This window comes from Protopterus annectens, chromosome 1.part0 (assembly GCF_019279795.1).
Source record: "Protopterus annectens isolate FY-2018-M chromosome 1.part0, PAN1.0, whole genome shotgun sequence".
Lineage (NCBI taxonomy): Eukaryota > Metazoa > Chordata > Ceratodontiformes > Protopteridae > Protopterus > Protopterus annectens.
Genome location: NC_056725.1, coordinates 1,852,275,057 through 1,852,297,570, shown reverse-complemented (window position 1 = coordinate 1,852,297,570; position 22,514 = coordinate 1,852,275,057). Strand labels below are relative to the sequence as shown.

The following is a 22,514-nucleotide window of genomic DNA, read 5'->3' as shown; positions in this document are numbered from 1 at the left end:
ATGTCTCTCATGACCATGAGAGCTGTAATTTGTTTTTGTGCCTCTGCCCATTGATTTGGTGGCAGGTTTGGCATTCCTTTTATCCTTGGCAAGGTATGAAAGTGGAATCTGTATTCTTGTGAGACAATGTTTAGGACCCATTTGTCTTTTGTGATGATGTGCCAGTTGTCTGCAAAAAGTGCTAATTTTCCTCCCAAGGGAGCTGTCAAGAGAGATTTGCTTGGTAGCTTGAGGGTTGAGTCATTGTTTGTCTTCTGCTAGCTTGGGGCCTGTCTTCTCCTCCTTTCTGGGTAGCAGTACCCCATTGGCGAGGTTTGTAAGGGCCTTGTGACTGACCTCTGCCCCTTCGGCATCTGTATTTGCCCCTCTGTGATCTGTCAGAAGCTGGAAAGGACCATTTTTTTGTTGGCCAATTTCTGCTGAAACGAGGGGGTTGTACATGTAAAAAATCCTTGATCGTCTGCACAGACTTTGCCTTATCCTCCATTTTCTTTAAAACCTCTTCTGCTTTGACACCAAATAATACATCCTGCTGTAAAGGTGCATCCAATAATTTTGCTTTAACATGATCAGGTAGGGTTTGTTCTTTTAACCAAGCATGTCTACGTATGACAGACCCAGTAACAGCTGCTCTGCAGGAAGCTTCCAATGAATCAAATCCACATTGTAAAGTATGTTTGCCCACCTGTTCAGCTGCATGCAACAGATCTTGCATTTCCTTGAATTCAGACTGTTCAGAATGTGTGCTCATTTTTTGTTTTAATTGAGACATTAGGAATTGCTAATATTTCAGCATGTGAAACTGACAATTTAATGAGTAGCTGAGGTGTATATCTTCTTTCCCCATCTATCTAGGGCTCTGGAATCCCTTTCAGAGGGCACAGGATTTTTAGCCATAGAAGCTTTAGCCCCTTTGGGACCCTGGAAAAGTATTTTTGGGTCAGCCACAGGACTTTTATAAAGGAATTTGCGTGAGTTAGGTACTCTGTAGTATCTGTCTGTTTGGCTGGAGCAGGAGGTAGACAGTCTGGATTTAGACTAGACTCCAAGTAAACATCATCCACAACGTCTAAAACTGGAGGGATAGCACGTGGTCTGTGCTGGGGTAGTAGAAGGAACTCTCGGAGCCTTTTCTTAGAATCAGAGTAGTCCTGGTCTTCCCAGTGGAAATGTTCCCTCATGGTATGTAAAGTTTCCCCAAAGAAGTAGTCTTCAGGGGGAGATGCTGAGGGAATAGAGTCTTCAGCATCAGAGTCTTCCTAAGGGGGAAAAGCGTAATCCTGTTCCTCAGAAGAATCTGAAGAAGTAGAAACCTGGTAAGAGGAAGCATAATTCTCCTCTTGTCTTGGTCTTTTATCTGGAGGAGGATGGGAACCCCTGATTAGGGTAATCAAATCTTCAGCCATCTTAAGCATCTGTTTCTTAGGCATGGGGCCTTGAACTGGAGACTGATGTACAGTCTTTTTTGGTTTTAATGGAGTTTTAAGCTTAGCATAAGATTTAATGGTGAGTGTAGTCGGTCTGAAGACACCTTCTGCAGCCAAAGGTGTTTCTACTGCACCGGGATCTCCTTCTGCTCCAGTGTCAGAAGGGCCTAATGAAGATGGCTGCGACGGCCTAGTACACTCCGCTTGAGAATCCAAAGCTGTCTGGGGTTCCAATTCTGCGGTCGTCAGGGGCTGCGTAGGTGCCTCACTGAAAACCGGAGAACCGGCGACAGGCCCAGCAGAGGCCTCGGAGTCTGGCTTGTTCCTAGGCTGCCTGTCCTTATCCTTGCGTTTTTTATGCATGCTGGTCGTCGGCTGCTCCGACGGCATGATATAATTAAATTTCCTACCAAAGTAATGTCGTGCGAAGTCAAAACGGCATTTGATAGTTCGCTTATTAAACCTAGCACAAAACAGACAACATGTGACATCGTGGTCTGGGAATAGGCAAGGAATACAATAAGAATGGAAGTCCTTATGAGGTATCTGCTTCCCACAAGAAATGCAATTGTTAGCTTTTTCTGACATCGGACTGAGGCAAGAAAAGGTTCCCCAATGGGGTACTTAGCTTTATTGAAGACTTCGGACTGAAATTCGATTCAAAAATCTCAGGTGTCGGCCGACCGGCACTTGCGAACTGCTTCTGCTTCGGGCACCGCGCGGCAAGAAAGACTGGAGAAAATGGCGTCTGATGCCTCTTGTATACCCCTGGCGCACTGACGTCAGGGAAGAAGCGACAGCAACCGACGCCGGACCAAGACTTTGGAACTCAGGCCGACTGCTGGACCGCCTGACGGCAGGATAACCCAAGTGTGATGACTGCAGCAAGGTAACACAATGAACATCAAACTTTCAACACATAGCTTCCATGCGGTTTACTATCAAAACCTCAAATGAAACATCTGCAGTTACACACATGTTGTATTAAGAATGTTTGACTTACCACATCTTCATCAAATTTCTGAAAGTTAGCATTATCGAATAGTCATTGTTATTCGGTAATCTGTATTTGCATTTCCGGCGGTCGAGGTATCCATTTGGTGAATGCATTGCCAACGTTGTGACGTGGCTAACAATGTGTGAGATCGTAAATAGCAGAATATACTGTATGTTCGGAGTTTACTGTTGTGTGATCTCCGAGTTGGAATACATAATTTACAGGGAGTATAGGGGGCTTGTCCCCCTGCAAAAACATGTATTACAGAGATATGCAGTACTGAATTGTGTACGTTTGTACTGCTGGCAAGCAGGCAGGTAAGTGGCAGCAGGGGGGGGGGGTCGAGAATGTCAAAAATGCTGAATTTGATATTGTCTGTATCTAGTTTCACCTTTCTTAGCTAATTAATATGCAGACGGTCAGCCGTTTAGCCTCGATATTTTGACATTTATTTTGACGTTTGGGAGTTTGACAGTAAACCCTTCCATGCATGCAATAATATCTGGCCAGCTGATCTCTTATGTAATTGCAACTTCTCATCTCCATCTGATCCCATGTCATACTTTTAAGATTAATTGCTTTAATGAAAGCACTCAAAACAACAACTAAATATATGTTCACAACCCCTCTATCCCCTTTTACATTGCAACAAATGCACACATTAAAAAAAAAAAAAAACAGCTGCACTAAATCAAAGGTTAAACACAAAGGCATAACCTGGTCTGAAAACAAGTCAGAGCCTCTATTCCCCACTTGAGATAACTGATATATGTTCTTTTCTTCTCTTTACTCCTCTTCCAGTTATGAAAATAACAGTTTGCATGCTTTTAGTAAACATTAACTTTTGACACCAAGAAAAAAATGTATTGGCTACCTTTAAACAAATAAAATGAATTGCACACCTGTTATATTAAATACAATAAAGTTCTAAGACTGCTGGAGAGGCAGCTAGTTGTATTATGCCATTCACTTCCCACAGTTTAAAGCTCTATTAATGAACTGTTAAATATTAATTACAATGCATCTTGTAAATTTACTAAGTAGACAGTGCTGAGAACTCTCACAATTAACTGCTTACACCTGCAGACTGCTTGTTTCTAATTAAAAGAAATTCAGGAAAAAAGCCAGTAAGTTTGCAGATAATCGGAAGGTATAATTGTAACTTTTACTAAGAACACGTCAGATCTCTCATGTTTAATTGCTTGCACCTGAAAAATATGTCTCCCACTGAAAGCCTTTCCTAATGGGAATAAACAGTTAATGATGTTGCAAATGCAAGAAATAACTACAATTTTTCATGCCTTTCATCACTGTACCATATTTTCAAGCCTAGTCTACAGCTTAAACCAAGGATGTTAATCCAGATGTCCACCTCTGTAAAATGGAAAATCATTGTCTTAATTCAACGTATAATATATGATCAATGCACTTTTATGTCCCCCATTTTAGCAGCCCAAGATCACAACATTATATTAAGTTTAGCTTGCTTTTGTCCAGTATTTTATGTCTTGTTACACTGTGATGCCTGGATAACTTACAAATAAGAAAATGCACTTTATTGATTTAAATTTTTTTTTAACATATACAGCAGTCACTGATAAGACTCTCCTACCTCACATTTAAAATTTCCCTAACTGCACACTATACAAAACTGTTTTACAATAATGAGTTACTTCAATCATGATTTTTTTATACAAATTAAAAAAAACTGTTTTGCTTACAGTTACTTCTCCAAGTCCCTTAAGTGTCATTCTAAACACTAACAAAGTGTAATATAAGCTTTACAGTCCATTTATCAGTTTAACACAGTCAAAAATATTCCATCCTTTCTCAGCCACTTCTTGCAAAGCCACATTTCACATGTCTACGTGTAGTGCTATATCTAGTGGGATTGTTGCTTTACAATCTCTAGTTTATTCACTAATTTCACAATATTGTTGTTTTTGATCATTTCCATCTCCCAACACAAGTGTCTGGTACAAGCTCATGGTACTCTCAATTCTTATAGTTAGTTCCTGTGCTTTTTTTGTCATTCAAGCATTTCCCTTTCAAACAACGGAAAAAAGTTTCACTGGCAAAATCTCTCTAAAGGCTTTGTTATTGTCAGAAGAATGAGAAGTTGAGTTCCTTTCTGTCTGATGACTCATTTTATTTTTCTTCTTTTTTTTTCATTTTTTCATCAGCCTGTTCTGCATCCAAAAATGTCTTTGATCCCCTAGGAAAAATAACAGCTAGATACAATAGCCTGAGTCTCTCACCTGCCTCCTGACTTTCCCCTAGCTGCTGGAATAACTTGTAAGTGTACAGTGAATAACCATTTTTCACAAACTGTTCTCCCCAATTTGTAATACTTTTTCCTTCTGCTGCAATTCTCAGGAAAATACATTTACTGCAAGCATGAATGCATCTTTACTAATATAGGTCTTGGCTGCTTTCTTATGGTGAACCCTGGAACACACATGCAATGTAACCTCTCAATTAACAAATCCTAATGTGGAACATTGGCCAAGTTGATATTTTTTACTTTCATAAAATTAATTCAGTCTGTACCTTCCAGTTCCGGGGGTACAGCAGAAAATCCAAGGTTTTCTCTTTATGCCCTGCCTTCCAACTCTGTTTCTGAAGCAACTCTTTAACAGAACCCTCATTGCTCAGCCAGCCTTTTCTTCATTTCATCTTCTGAATGTTACAGTTTTATCGGTATATCTGAACAACTGGTTAAAGTTTCTATTTTACCAGCCTTTTATTTAACATTACATCGCATATTTTAAACAACGGAGTGGATAGGATTTATTTTTCCCCTCTAAATCACCTGAAGCCATGTGCTATGCCAAAGTTTAAACTTGAACTGCTTTCTGCTGACCACTGCAATATTCTTCACAGACATATTTTTTCTTCTCTCTCTCATTTTCTCTTACTCTCTGCAAATTTCTTCTTTGCTGGCATCCAGGCAGTTAACTGAATTTGTGACAGATTGATGGATTTTACTGGCTTTTTTTCATAGTTTCAATATTCATGGTGAGAAAGCACTAATCAGCATGTTGATCAATGTCTAGCAAGTAAGTTATGCTGATACTGATTGTTTTAATATTTTTTTTCTATTATGTATATATTCTGTTTTAAAAAAGTTGGTATGAAAATGAATCACTCACAGGATAATACAAAAAATTGGGAAAAAAGACAAAAAAAATGGGAAGGAATTTGTAAGGCCTCTATCTATGTATGCTAAGAAATCAAGAAGACTTTTACAGACCTGCCTTTACACTGAATAAAAACTTCAGATGACTCTGTCTCAAGCAGAGAGCAATTGTTGGAGATAAAGGAAATTAGGATCGTATTGTTTGGGAATGTGTGAAGTTAAACGAGTTTAAGGACTTCTTATGAAATGTTTTGACACATTGTTTGGGGCAACATAACTATGAATATGATGCTGCTGAGCTGCTATTTTGGGTTAGACTTGCAAGAACAAAGTAAAACCTTACATTTAATGGTAATATCTGCCAAAAAAGCATTCAAATAAAAGTGGAACTCAACCTGCTGAAAATGAAGTAGTGAACATCGAGAAGGAAATAAAAAATTTATAAGCAGCTTCATAAAATAAATGGTGCATTTAGGAACAATATATTCAAAACATTGCTCAAATAAATGATTAAAATAAGTAGGTTGCATGAAATGAAACGTATATTTTGTAATGTGCAAGAGTAAAGAACAGAGCTATGTTAGAAACTATATATAATGCATGTATACAATAACAGAAGGTGTTATTGAGTTTTATTTTCTCTGTCACTAATACGCATGAGCTCATGATGCAAATCATTAATGTAATGAACAAAGTGGTTAAAACAAATGATTTCCTGGTGCTTAGCTTCTTGGCTTCTCAATGTACAGCACTTCCTCAGAGTAGCAGTACGCGATAGGTACTACGTGGAGACTGTCCACCCACCCACATTAAGGCTCCTTAGGTTTGAGTGTAGTAGCACCTTATTCTGGTGTGTTAACGGGAGCAAAACTTTAGTAGTGGCTGTGGCATCTCTTTGCCTTCTTGGAACTGAAAGAAAGGACACAGCTGCATAAATACATTCAATGCAGCAGCAGATGTTAAAGTCAAAGAATCACTGCTGAAGTACCAATCACAATGAACAGGAAGCACACCACAGAAGGAGGTTTCACCCTTACACTCAAAGTGCTTCCTACAGAAGTTGGTTCTCTGCCCACGCCACAAACATCAGCAAGAAGTATGGTATAAAGTAGAGAAAGCATGCTCATCTTTAGTTTTCTTTTGGGTGACTTAGATGCTTGCCAAAAAGTGCACCAAGTTTGGGTATGACACTGAAAGGGGAATCATCCTAATGGAGTAAGACCCAGAAATAGGAATAAGGATGGATCTCTAATTCTAGGTTTAGTAGTCTTCTGATTACTCTAAGAACAACAAATACACCAGGCTGCAGATGGGACAAAGCCTATACTGAAGCAGTAATTCATCCACTACAACATATTCTATGACAGTAGGTATGCTCACAGTATTCAAAGAAATTAATCACCACCACAGCTTGGGGTAAGGTACTTGAAGTGCAGGGCTCCACAGTACGGACAACAGCAGCAGTGTTAAATCTTTTTTCAAGTTGCAACTTGCTCTGCATATCTTTTAGAGACAAAGCAGGCTGGGGTAAGAATCTTGGAGACCGACATCTGTGGGGTGGATGCCTGTCCTGCTATAACACAGGCTGTGGGGTATTATGGTTTCAAACTTTGGTTAAGTTCTGAAATACCTGCCTTAACTAAAACTAAACAAAACTGCACAAAGATAGAGGCAAAACCTGGAGGGAAAGAGACATCCCCGGGGGTCTACATCATATGCTGGATAATGATAGACAGATGGAGACTGACATCCCACTATTACAAAGCAGCAAATTACAACTCCTCTTACTGAAATACAGTTATGGCTACCTATCGCCAGCCTCCAGACTGGCTTTGAGATATAGACAAAATAGCGTAAACGGGCTCTAGAGTTGCAGTATTACAAAATAGTGCCTCTTTGAAGCTTGGACCCCTTACATCTCTGTTGGTCTGACAAGGTCTCTTTAGTCTCAAATACCATGCCAACACTGTAGACATTACCTTCACAGGCTTATCCAGTTTTCCTATTGTGCTTGGGTTAATGTTTTCCTAGTCCCTTCTCAAAGATGATACTCCTGTACAAGGCAAACATCCCTGGTTTACAGTTTGGAGGTCTAGGCTCCAAAAGCACCTTCAGATTTTTAGCCCTACTCTTCTGAATCTCTTGCTTGAAATAGGATCATTCCTTACCAGTAAACTAGGATGGTCCTTCCCCAAACAGGAGGTACTGAAGGTGAAAATTCATCGAACTTCTGACTACAAGCACACTTATTGATTAACTTTTTTGAAAGACAACATCAGACTCAGAAAAAACTTCAAGAGTATACTCAAAAGAATACAGCACACAACTAAGCACTCTACAAACAAGGAAGAAATAAATAAACTGGTAGGCAAACACGGAAATAATATAGTCCAACGATACCAAAGATTCCAAACTAAAGCAGCAGCAGCCAAAAATTCTTCAAAACGTAGCTTTTATTCACAAAAAACAAACAAACTGGATAAGCGCTTTCACATACACTATGTATGCTTCTTCAGATCCTGATTCTTATGAGTTTACCACACATTTAAATACTCTAGGTCCATCAGTTAATTAACATTAATTATTCAATAAACTAATTAACTGATCACTTAGTCTTTTAAACTGATAGTTACAAGAACTGCATAGCTTTTCACTGCAGGGCATATAGTTAAACTATAACAATAGAGAATTGTGATGCTGAAACTATTTAACTTTTGTAGCGCTTCAAATATATGAAAAATATATATGATACTGTATATTAAATCATTACAAAATTAAAAATACAAGCAGGGACATAGAATAACATAATAAATTAATATTATTAAAATAGCATTTGTTAAAACCAAATATAATAATATAAAATGCTGCAAATATGTGAAAATAATCTATATTCAACACATAATTTGATTAATATTTATGTAAAATTAATTCTATGTAGTGAAATATTGAGTATTCAAGGTAATTCATAATGTATAAGGTAGTTCTTGAATATACACTGCTGTTATGCTTCGAAATAGAATATATATATATATATATATATATATATATATATATATATATATATACATCAGTATAATATTTTAAGTCTTTTTATTAAGTATAATACCTTGTATATAATACAAACATCAAATGCTTTACAATAGTGCATGAATATCAAATTTCATGTGGGAATATAGATGAATAGGGAATAGTTTATAAGATCTAATACCTAGAAAAAGTTAAAAAAGGAATCTGCTGTTATATATGTATGTATATGCACTCTTAGCCATACAAAATATAGGGCTATCTTCTTTTTCTGAGTGCTGGTTTTATAGATACATATTGGTTGATTCCTGGATGTTGGTGTGCTCTCAACTTAAAGATCCAGTATAATTCTCTGGATTCTAGAAGGTTGGGGTTTTCCTTCTCTCTCTTATTCCACTTGACTATTTCCAGAACTCTAAATTTAAAATTATGTTCTCTAAATTCTAAAATGTGTTTTGCTAAGGCGTTCTGTTCATTTAGACGCCTTATATCATAGGTATGATCATAGACTCTATTCTTTAATTTTCTCTTTGTCATTCCCACATAAAAAGCTAAACACTTTTCACAGTTTGCTAGGTAGATAATATTTTCTGTTATACACGTTGCCTCAAATTTAGGAACAAATTTGAAGTTAAATACTGGGTGTACAAAATCTTGTTCACTAGTTATATGAGAGCACATGTTACAACTTCCACATGGGTACGTTCCAAATCTCATTATTCCTTCCTTCTGTAGATTTATATCTACCTTAAAATCTCCACATAATAACTGTTTTAAATTTTTACTATTTTTATATGTGAATCTTGGGTAAGCGCCTACTATTTTCATAGTCATCTCATCTATAATCAAAATATTCCAGTTGTTTTGGATAATGCGTTTGATAGCTTGACTATCGTTGGTGTAGGTCATTATATTTCTTACTACTGTTAATCCATTCTTGGTTATTTGTTTACCCTTGATGCTAGTTTTATGTTGTCCAATCTCTAGATTAAAGGTCTTAATATAATTTTTATTCGGCCTTTTATTTGGTTCTTCTATGGGGGCTGATGGGAAAACTTTTCCTTTAACCAATTGTACCAACTCTCTATTGTAGCCTCTTTCAATAAACAGTTCTTCCATTTTTTCTATTTCATTGTGTTTTATTTCTTGTTCACTGCACAGTCTATTGATTCTTACAAATTGACTCTTTATAATTGCTGGAAACACATGCCGTGGATGCATGCTATTAAAGTCAAGAATAGTATTTTTCCAGCAAGTCTTTCTATAAAGACTGGAGACTAAGCATCCATCTTTGATACTTAAATTTATGTCTAGGAAGCTGATAGTATCATTAGATGCTTCCATAGTAAAATGTAAGAAAGAAGTTGTGGTATTAAGGTAGTCTAAAAACATTTTAAACTCTATTAGAGTACCTTTCCATACAATAAGTATGTCATCAACAAATCTTTCGTATAGTATAATTTTACTAAATAATGGATGGTTAAACAAGAATGTTTGTTCCCACTGAAAGACCACAAGATTTGCATACATGTTGGCACATGGAGTTCCCATTGCAACCCCCCATTTCTGATGGTATAGAATTTCACCATATAAAAAGACATTGTTGGACAGAACAATTTCTAGTAGTTGGCAAATGAGTATCTGTTGGTTCCTACTAAAATTTCCTCTAGATGAAATCAACTCCCTGATTGCCTGGATTCCATGGTCATTTGGAATGCAAGTAAATAAATTGCATACATCTAGTGTAATCAATAGATGTGTGTCTGTAAATATAGGTTCTTTCAATAATTCTATATATTTTAACAATGTATATGTATCTTTTAGAATCGTGGGGATGTCGTTAACCAAAGGTCTTAATGTTATTTCCAAAAAGATGGAAATATTTTCTGTAGCCCAGAACTCTCCTGCCACTATGGGCCTCATGGGTGGAGGTTCTATCCCTTTATGGATTTTGGGTAGACCTTTAATTATTGGTATTCTGGGATGTTCACTAGAGAAGTAATCATATAGATTTTTTCCAATCTGTTGGCACATTAGCATATCATAGAGATTGTCAGCTTTATCTCTACAAATCTTGTGAAGGGTGTCCTGTGTTATTTCTAAATAAGTCTGTGTATCACTCAGCATATTAAGCATAAGTTGATTGTATTCTTCCATGTTAAATATTACAATTCCACCCCCTTTGTCAGCTGGTTTAAAATTGAGGGTGGTATATAAAATCAGTGTGTACAAAATGTTTTTAAGGAGTGATATTCTCTATGATTCAAATTGAAATAACTACATTTCTTATAACCATTAAAAAAATATTCATAGATATTCTGTTCACAGACTTTTAAGAAGCACTCTACATGTGAGTTGCAGTATTACAAAATAGTGCCTCTTTGAAGCTTGGACCCCTTACATCTCTGTTGGTCTGACAAGGTCTCTTTAGTCTCAAATACCATGCCAACACTGTAGACATTACCTTCACAGGCTTATCCCGTTTTCCTATTGTGCTTCGGTTAATGTTTTCCTAGTCCCTTCTCAAAGATGATACTCCTGTACAAGGCAAACATCCCTGGTTTACAGTTTGGAGGTCTAGGCTCCAAAAGCACCTTCAGATTTTTAGCCCTACTCTTCTGAATCTCTTGCTTGAAATAGGATCATTCCTTAACAGTAAACTAGGATGGTCCTTCCCCAAACAGGAGGTACTGAAGGTGAAAATTCATCGAACTTCTGACTACAAGCACACTTATTGATTAACTTTTTTGAAAGACAACATCAGACTCAGAAAAAACTTCAAGAGTATACTCAAAAGAATACAGCACACAACTAAGCACTCTACAAACAACAATCAATCCAAAATGAATAACAACAGATTTCCAAAGAGAGTACTTACTGCTCAGGAAGTCTCCTAGATAAGATCAATTGACTCACTACTTAACACTGTGATGTACCAGAAAAGAAACAAACAGGCTCTGGCTCTTTTTTTCCCTTCCTACCACGTGTCAATATCCTGATGTCCCAGGCTTGAGTAGGAAACCAGCCCATCCTGTAGATGTACAAAGGGCTGGGAGCCAAGCCAGACAGGTGGACATCTAGCTGGGCTGAATTTCCATCAATACTAAGTGGTACCACAGCAGTGACTTTTATGGTGGGCATCTGGTAATTTGTCATTTTCTGAGGTGAGCAAAAACTAGTGACAAACATCTGAAAAACACTCTTGGCCCAGAATGGCTAAAATGTAAGAATGGAAACCAGAAATGGAATGAGCAATCAGGAATCTCAAACATCTTCATCTTATATAGGAGTAGAGTGAACCACCAACCATGTTCAAGGTCATCACACATGAATTATTTTCTATAAAAGGTAAATTGACTACAAAGTCAAAATATGAATTTCTTTATGAGGACAAATTTGGAAAGATATGGCAAGCCTAACATACTGTTCTCTATATTTGTTCTTCTGTGTTACCACAAAAAGCTTGGAGAAGCATGAACATTATGATGATCTCAGATCAGCTGTGCTGCCTTTCTTTGTTGCACCAAAGTGTCGATTATTATGCAAGAGTGTGTTTGGATATGAAGTGGAATGGGACATCTAATGAGATTCTAAAGAATAGTCTGGTGAAACAGTCTTAAGTGGTCACTTCTCCATATGAAAAGACTCCCATACCACTGTTCAGTATTGCTACCTGCCTCCCACAGGTATAATAAAAAGAGTAGGGGAGATTCAGGCAGTGGTCCCTAGATCTCTGCTGAAAATGTTGCGTTTTTTTCTCCTCCCATCCCTGGAACCATCTAACCTACCTTTCACACTGACCCACTTGGTGCTCTTGACCTCTCCCCTCTTTCCAGGGCTCAAAAATACTAGGACAACAGGATGGGAATATGCAGTACAGCTGTCACTGAGCAGATATGGTGTTTTTTATGCGTAATTCTGAACCTCTTCCAAGGCAGGTGATATGCAAAGCTAGTCATGAGACAGCCTGTTGTACCTCCCACAAAGTGTGTGCACATCCACACACAGTGAGTGCTATTGCAGTCACAGCTTAGCAGAATCAAGTAAACAGCCATGATCCATACACCGCAAGCTATATATCCATTCTGCAGCAGGTGTCAAAACTCCAACAGATCAGACCACCTTCCTTCCTCCGAAATGGGCAAGCCAGCATCAACCACTTACACCCACTCGCCCCATTATGCTCTTACAGCATCTAGGCCGCTAAACTGCTATGAGTTACCTTGGCTACATGGGCTTTATCCCTCCAGTCCAAACAGAAGGCTTTTTTTTGTTGAAAATGTCTTCTTCCTATAAGGAGAGGTGGTTAGGATAGATTATATATGAAATGTCTGTTCTGAAGGGGTTAAGTTTCCAGTAAAAAGTTTTTACTAGTAGAAAAGTTTTTCAAAATATAGGGACTTGCAGTGTAACCAAAAAAGGCAAATGTTACATACTTACCATAACACTAGATCTACTTGAATTTGTCAGTTATTGTTAGCCTACAAGACTTGGTGTACAGTGCATACTCAGATGGATGAATATAACTTCTCCAAATTATCTAAGACGCTTTGTGTCCCGCAATGCCAAAGCCTCTCACTGATATTTCCCAAGTATTGAGCAAACAAAGATAAGACAATGGAGTGATAACAGACTACCGTCTACCATAACAAAGGATGGAAAATTTTCCAAACATACCTAGTGTTATGGGCAGTGCAGAACATTTGCAACTGTAAAGAAGATTCAGCCTTCTTTAACCTGTAGGACAGAGTCCTTAGTTAATCCTCCTGGGGTGCTGGCTTTGGAAACAACCTCCACTGAGAACGAAGACCCATACAAAAGTCAAGACATAATTATAAAGTCTAGTGAACTGAAAACTCCGGAGTTCTAAGCAGGACTAAGCATCAAAGAACTAGGGATGCTGACGATAATCCAGTTGTCTGTCTGCTGGGACACAACAAAAGAAACTAGGGTAAATTCCAGACTGAACAACAACATACAACACTTCCAACACCACACAGCTATGGAACTGAATTAAGACACTCGTGAAAATGAACAATAACTAGAGCTCCATCTAGCACCAATGTGAATTTGATTTATATAACACCAGCCTTCCCATATAAAAACAATGGGAAGGAACTATAAAATAATGCCACACTTCAGTGACATACTTCTGCCACCTGGTCTCATCCTGAGCTCAGCACAACACACTGCTCTATGGTCACTTCAAAGAGCCCAAAACTCCCCAAAGCATAGCCAAACCCCTGCTTGGGGGCTTGGGGCCCTCACACGAGTAAAGAAGAGACTCACAAAGAAAACACAAAGCTCAGAGCAGTTCACTGATCATTTGTACATGAACTTATCTAGGGCATGAACATACAGCCTAGCCCAAATAAAATGCAAGACACCAGATAAATTTGCTACCTGTTTACCTCACCATGCACCTGTATGGCTTCCCAGGGAATTGTTCCTCAAGCCAGGTACAGATTTAAAATCAAGATAGAGACAGCCAAAAAAAAAAAAAAAAACAACAAATGTGCAAAACCTGACAAATAAATCTGCACTAGTGGAACATAGCAAAAGTCAGAAGGTGAGTCCACTGGTGATGAATATGAATTTATTGACTAAATCTCCACAAAAACTTCTCTAGAGTAGTTGAGCACTTATGTTCTAAGCAGATTAATAGGGCTATTTCAGAACTAACATATATGCATATGTCACTTCTTTAGATACCCTTTTTAAAAAATAAAAAGTGAATAAATATAGTGTCCTTAAAGGTGCATAAACAAACATAAAACTCCTAACCATAATCAAAAAAGAACCCATCTAAAAACATCCTGCAAATAAATGCTAAAAACCTAAAAATTAACACTTTCATTCCATTATACAACCATAGCAAACTGTGTACAATGACCTAAGAAGCATACACAAAATCTATTAAATAATGATCAATTTTAACTCATCTTGAATGCTGTTGAAAATGTGTAAGTGTGCGAAGCAATATAAAATCAGTGTGTACAAAAACAGTAAGGGCACCACCCAAGCAGGCTAACTCATGGTATTAACAAATAAAAATTGATAACAGACCAATAGTTTTGTGGTACCAACATTGGGAATCACTATCCACTTTAAAATAGTATAATCACAACTTAACTGCCTGCATATTGAGAACAGGAGCCAAGGATATATATTAATTTAAACCTGGAGTGGTGGCCGCATTCAGCCTGAATTGCCACAACAATCCTTTGTACTCAAGCGTGTTCTCCCATGCTCCACTCCAGGGATCCGAAATAATTATTGATAAAATATGAAAAAAAAAACTTTCTGAAACCTTCGCATACTTCAGAATGTTTGTACAATGCGGTTCTTTTTACAAATATTATAGCAATGTTCATATACCTTTCTGCTTATTGCTCTCTTTCTTTTCCCAACATAAAATGGCGACAGGTAGAACATTTATCTATATAAACAAGCTCTTTAACATGGCAGTTTCCATACTGTGGTATAACATTACTACACATTGTTTTCCAAACTTAATACATTTCCTGTAAATATTTAAGAAAACTGACTACAAGAAATGAAGTTTTGTAAGAATTAACCATAACAGTACATGCCCTACTATTGATCACTGTGTTGTAGTATTCCGGATACAGACTGTCATCGCTGACATGTGGCCAGGGTACCAAAGCTTTACCTTCCCCAGATCGTATTTCTGATACACAACCTCAGCTCATATGCACTGAGGTATAAAGATAGACAAGCATGGAGCCTTAGACTATCTCCAAGTCACTGGCCTAAAGACTACCGAGAGAAACGATTCATCAGCTAGGAAGGGTGTAGCTCAAATTGGTAAGAAAACACCCCCACACTTGTATAAGAGAGTACAGAGTAGAGTAGAAGGGGAGAGCCAAAAGAAGATGGAAGTGAGTAAAACAAGAGAGGATGGAAGTTGTGATGAATACTGCAACAATGATCAGTAAAACAGCTACTGTTATTTTAACTTCATAAACAACTGTCCCATCTCTTGATTGAAATTACTGTTGCATTATTCATGACATATGGGTGATTCCCATTTCTGAAGGACTAAGGAAAGGGTGGCTGGCTATTAAGAAGAACTTGTCCAGCAGTCCAGACAGGGCTGACCTAGCAGAGGCTGTCTTGGACCTGGAGAAGGCATCAATTTTGTAGTGTTTGGTAAAGATGTGTACAGAGGACCAAGTGACTGCCTCCAAGATAGACCTGGAGCCTGTTCTTTTGTGAAAAGCTCCTGAGAAAGGAACTGCTCCAGGGGAATGTTCTTTAGGCCAAGAAGGTGAGGTATTGCTGTAGTGAGAGTAGCAAAAAATAACAGTCTTGAATTCCAAGCTGCAAGTTTGTTTGGAGATTGGTTGTCTCAACTTAGTCATCAGGATACAAGCAGCTGGTTAATCTTTTTGACAGATTTTTTTTTCAGGGAAAATCTGAGTCGTCTGTGAATGTCTAGAGAATGTAAAATCCTTTCCAACCAGTTTTTGGATTGGGGAAACAAGGTGAGAAGATGAATTGCCAGACTTGAGAGACAGCTTGTTCACTTGCTTTAGGCATAAAGGAGTATCTGTGAGAAAGGGGAACTGCCATGAAAGCTTGTAACTCAGAAACCCTCCTGGCAGAGGGGAGAGCCATGAGGAGTATGGTTTTCCAAATGCAGAATTTCAGAGAAGTATAAGAAACTGGTTCAAAGGGAAATAGGGTAACCTTTCCTAGCACAAAATTAAGACTATACACCCATCTTTGATAGATTACTATACTCCACACTTTTGTTAGGATTCCAGCTTCTCAAGAATTTATCATTTATCAACCTTTTCAAAAGAATGTACTCCTCCTTCTTTAAATTATATTTTACGGCCATTTATTTCAAGCTTCCATTTTATATAAATCTGTGATGCAAACTGTACAACAGGGTGCATGGGGAGCTTAAATGTGCTCTTCCTCCTAAAATACTAGTTGCAACTTCCCTGACAATTACCTGTGTTGTTAAAGTGAAAATATACATGCCCATGCCCTGGCAAAAAAATAAAGGGGGTGGGGGGGATTAGTGGATCTACTGCAGAAGTGATAACTCAAACATCTACTGTTATGGTAAGTTACTTTACTACATTCTGCAATATGATCACTGCATCTTATGGGTAGATTACAACAGCTTAAAAGAACTCGAAGAAGGAAGAAGGGTCCAGAAGTCCCTGGAGAATGGTCCTAGCAATGACTGACCTAAAATGAATTAAACCCTATCATACAGATAAAAAAATATATCATATAGGCAGTCAACTGCAGTTGTTGGGGTTAGTATGCATCAAATACTCCAGATCTAAATCCAGTCTGTAAGGAAGTTTGTGGTAATTGTCCCTGGCTATTTTCAAAACAAGGGGGAACCACTGTTGCCTGGGTCAGAAGGGAGTTACCACAATTACCTTTAAGGACTACACTGAAATCTTCAGAAGTACAATAGAAACAAGTGAAAAAGCATGCAATAACATTCCTGTCCAAGGAAAATAAAAGGCATCTGTTTTCCAGACATTCTTGCATGGAGTCCTACAACAGAATTTTGCTAGCTGATTGTTTAAAGAGGAAACAAAAAGATCTGCTTGAGGCATTCCATACAGATAACTCAAACCTTGGATGATCCCTTGATTCAGTTTCCATTTGTTAGGGTCTGTCCTGCTCCACTTGCTACACAGTTTTGCTCTGATGGGATGTAAGAAGTCTGCAGAGTGACACTGTGCTTTAAAGCTACACACCATGCTAACATGTTGATTCCACACAGGGATATGATCTGGTTCCTCCTTTATGTATGACGCAACTGTAGTGTTACTGTAAACACTTGAAGAGGTCATGACGACCACAGGTGACTCAGAGAGGTCACAGCATTTATAACAGCTAACATCGCTTTTATGTTTACGTTTTGTTTGGTCTTTTTTGTTCCAAATACCCTACACTTTTACGTCCACTGACACTACTCCACAAGCAAAAGTCTGAGACATTTGTTGTGACTGACTGCGCTGAAGTACAAATCCTAACACTGGAGTTTGAAAAGATAGAAGGATGTTGATGCTGGGACCATAAAGGTTTCAGATACCACTGTATCCTTCTCTTGTGGAGTCATGCAAGAGGTACTGTGAGAATTACGAGACCCAGAATCCTGAGGAACTCCTTTACTGAGACTTATGAACCTATAAGGTATATAATATTGTCATATTCCTTCCTCTCCAGGGCATTCCTTCCCATCCAACAGATCAAACTCTTCTTTCCTCCTGTGTTTCAAACACATATTGTCTCATGGAAATAGAAGCTGTTCCTCAACCTCAAATGAGGAGGGAAGGGGTAATAAGTTGTGAAGTGCATGGATTTTGAACTTGGGTACTGTTACAAATTGGTTCAGGAAGGAAATGTCCAGAACTGATCTCTAAAAATCATCTTTCTATGGCATCAGAAACATTCTTGAATAAAACAGTTTTTCTAAAAGAGGATGAGGAAAAGCTTCTATTTCCCTTAGACAATATGTGTTGTAAACACAGGAGGAAAGAAAACATTTTGATCTGGTGGATGAGAAGGAATGCCCTGGAAAGGAAGGACAGACTCCCACTGTGATCTGTTTCTTAGATGGACCACATTCAGGGCCCATTTTTCTGAAACAATCTGTTGTCAAAGATTCAGTCTTATTGGACTGCTCTTTGTTCTGGGGGGGTCCTTTCATTTTGGGACCTCCCTGACACTGCTTTTTAAATGTTTGCTTACCAGCATTTTGCTGGGACTATTTATATTGCAATTCACAAAAGTTAAAACAGGGAGCAAAGAAACCCTTGGAAAACTTAAAGGAGACAACCTGAAAAATATGACAGATTCCCTGAATCACCTTTCCCCTGTCATCATATGTTTTGATGATTTCTGCAGCAGAAGGTCCAAAAATTAGGTCTCAAAATTTCATTCTTGGCATTCTCTGGATGGTTCCAAGTGTGCAGCCATGGCGACTACCACAAAACAGTTTCAGAGGCAGCAGCCCTGGAAGCGTTATCCACAGTGTGACAGGCACATTTCAATCAGTGAGTAGTGACTTGGGAAACAGAAAAGAAACCAACTTATACACAGCAAATTTCCCCTCACAAGAACTGCCTAAACATTCCTCATAATTTCACAGCTAGCTAAGATAAACTTCAATATTGGAGTCTGACAACTGAGAATTCTAGCTGCAGAAGCAAGCACTTTTTTCCCCAAACTTGTCGACTGCCTTCCATCCTTGTCAGGAGAGGAATTAGTATTATAAAATGTTTAGCAGCAGTTGAAATCACTAAAGCAATGGCAATTGGGTTGTGTCTGGGATCAGTGTGTACAAAAGTGACTCAGGAACTTCATATAATCAATATGTTTTCTTAGAAGCAGCAGACTGTCTTCATCAAGAAAACTGCAGGCTGTGATAAAAACCTCCTCCAAGGCAGACAAAGCTGGAGGAATGGTAGAAGGTCCTGGAAATTCCAACTGTAACACATCATTGACAAACCTCAATGTTATCCTAATGAAAGAACAGATTCATCCTAGATATAGCCTCAGAGAAAGAGAATCCTTCACAGAGACTACCAGATACCACACTCCGCAGAATCTAAATAAGAAATCTGTGAAAAAGAAAATGCATCTGATCCTGTACATGCCCCCACAAGTTCAATAACTTAATCTCTTCAGGAAAAAGGGAATCCATTTTTTTCTCTTTCACTTACCAGATAAAGCTTTAAAAGAAGGGTCAAGAGCTAACATCTGACCCTATGCTAATCCAAATAGGATACACATACCTAAAGTAACTCACACAGTAGAGCACATATGCTTAGTTTTCTGGTTCTTTTTCTACAGGAATTTATGATGAAACAGACCAAGTATTGCCAGTAACAACTTCTCCAAAGATGGGTACAACAGTTCCGGATAAGCAGAGGAACTTTCCCCTGCCCCTTCTCCCAGGACCAACAAAGGTAGTGTTCCCTTGCCAACCAAGGGGACTCCAAAAGGGGATGTGTACAACCCTTCATAAATGGTGACTGTAGGGACTACACCAGAAGGATCAGATTAAAAAGCTGAGTGGTCTGAGGAACCAGCTTTGGCCACAGCAATCACCCAAATGTGCATGAGGCAAACTACTAGCTTGCTGTGGTGGCAAAGGTTGTTTAACTATCTTTTTCTTTCTGTGGCAGGAAGGACCAACTAGGAACCATTGCACTGTTCCATGGTCAAGTCTAAAATGGTGCCTGATTCCCAGGGAAACTTAGCAGCAATAACTGGTAAAACAATTAAGTAGTAAAAAAGATACTTTTTCCTAGAAAAATGCACTTTGAACACCTTCCCCAGATCCCAAAAGTAAAACAGTAACAGTTTCTCCACAGAAATAGTAGTTTTAAACAACTTTTAACAACTTTTTACCACAGAAGTAAAAAATGTGCACTCCCATTTGAAGCTACATTGAAAACATGAGGCAGTTAAAAAAAACTTTTCCAAACTTAAAAGTACATCTTTTAAAGTGAAAAAAACATTCTTTTTACTTATTTTGCTATTAGAAGCAATGTGGAATTTTATTTTCAAGCAGGGAATGTACCTGCCCAGCAATGGACCAGCATCAGCAGACAGTCCATCCTCAAAAGTCTATATAAGTTTGCTCATTTTGGAGACAGGAAAGCTGCGAAGGTCCTGACACCTGAACCTGACCTTTTAGTCAGCTCAGGATGAGCTAACTTGGGTGCGTAGAAGGTGCCTAAAGCTTTAGATGCTGTCCGGCTGTTATATCCTATGCAGAATATAATACATACAGCTTAAACTAATGAAGCAGTAATCATGATGATGAACATGTTACAATACTTGCACTCTTTTGTAATACGAGTATATTGATTTCTGCTCAGTAAGTAGCTCTTCAGCCACTATGATGGCACAGAGGGATAAAATCCGACTACAGCCCACCAGTCCCAGGCTCCATTAGTAGCTCGGGCAACTGACTGAGTGGTAGAGAGGGATGGATGTAACTATCTTAGGGGTGGGTGCACAGGTAGGTCCACGCATACCAACAGTGACAATCCCTGGTGGAGGCTATAGACATTACAAGGTAGGCATGCCTTCAACAGGGGTTTAAGGGTGGAGACATGGCTAAGTTGCTGCAAAGACAGGGCAAAATGCCACATAAATCCATTGGATGCCCACTCCTGCTGACTAAGTCAAGGATCCACATTGGGGAGGGGGACTGAAAAGGGTAGGACATAAAAAGTACCCTCCCCCCAGGACCAATGCACAAACTTGCAGATCCCCCAAATGTCTTGTTCCGTGATCAGCCCCAAAACTGCAATAGATATCTGGGAGTAGTGCATCAGTAGTAGCTGTTAGACCCAGCACAGACAGCTACTGGTGTGCAAGGGCAGAAAAATAATAGAAGCAGGAGGGAGTGAGCAAAAAAAAAAAAACATAACTCTTCACTTTCATTCACTTTGAAAGTCAACACCAAAGCAAACAGCTACAAAAGTACAGATGAAAGACAAAAAGTCTTCAAATTATTAAAAGCCAACAGTTTCAGCAACAACTACCATCACAAAATAGACTTACTTGAGCTGCCCTTCTGCAGTGTCAGGGTTGTGTCTGTAGTGAAAGTCAGTATATGGTGCTAAAATTTGCTATAAAAAAAAAAAAAAAAAAAAAAAAAAAGTTAAAACGCAAGTATATACTCAAAGCAAAACAAACAAATTCAAAGACTCACAAGGAAAGAGAACATAAAAGATTTACAGTGTTACACAGATGTTCCAATGAGTTAAGCCTTTAGGTTATGATGCACTCAAGCAACTAAATACTTCCTTCCATATGAAAGGCAACAACTGACATTCACCAAACTGTACCTTTCTGCATAACCTAATTATTCTGGATGGCAAGCCAAAGTAGTATGTATGCGTGGAGAAATCATAAGCCTACTTAAACATCACATACTGCTCAAATTCGGTGAGCCATTCCAATCCAAAAGTTCTCCAGAACATGCTGGTTTATTATAATACTTCAGACGCCAACGTAATAAATCGAAATCTGAACATGCTAACAATATTTTAAGATCAATTTGTGTGTGTGTGTGTGTGTGTGTGTGTGTGTGTGTGTGTGTGTGTGTGTGTGTGTGTGTGTGTGTGTGTGTGTGTGTGTATATATATATATATATATATGTATATATATATATATATATATATATATATATATATATATGTGTGTGTGTGTGTGTGTGCGGGGCTCTCTACAGACAAAGTCATGACTCTAAATGTGTTAACTGACATTCTCCTGCACAGTAACTTTTTCCACTTCAACGGCAATATCTACCGACAACTTAAAGGAGTTGCGATGGGGTCAAAACTGGCCCCAGCTTACGCAAACCTTGTTCTAGCCACTTGGGAACTTGACTTTCTCATTAAACTTCCAAGCTTTCAACAAATTCGTCTATACCATCACTATATAGATGATATTTTCTTTGCATGGACTGGAACCACAGAAGAACTAGACACATTCCTACTACAAATGTCAGCCAGTCTGCCTTTTTTGGATTTTGCAAAATCCGGCCAAGGAAACAATGTTTCGTTCCTTGACACTTCCATATCCATTGATCAGCAAAATAGTTGCTTAGTATCTAACATCTTCCGCAAAGACACCTACCGAAATAACTTTCTTGATTTTAACAGCCAACATGCTTTCTACATGAAAAGGAATGTCCTCAGAGGACAGTTCATTCGACTCACAAGATTAGTCAGTGATGACCAGCTGTTTCAACAAGAATCGCACTTCCTTGCTGATCTTTTGGTGCACAAAAATTACCCTTTACAACTTATTCACACCATTGCTAATGGAATTAAAACAAAACGCTACACGAATTTTAAACCAATACTTAAATTTGGTTTCTCGCCCAAACAGAACAGCAATGACT

The 22,514-nt window shown here is 38.3% G+C and overlaps 1 protein-coding gene across 1 annotated transcript in view; it reads right to left on the bottom strand.

The window, feature by feature from the left end:
• RICTOR (RPTOR independent companion of MTOR complex 2) overlaps nt 1–22,514 on the bottom strand; it is a 3,179,211-nt gene that overhangs the window by 2,518,770 nt on the left and 637,927 nt on the right. Inside the window, exon 9 of the mRNA XM_044069875.1 lies at nt 21,167–21,234. Coding sequence (XP_043925810.1) covers nt 21,167–21,234 — 68 coding nt within the window. The remainder of the gene's footprint in view (nt 1–21,166; nt 21,235–22,514) is intronic.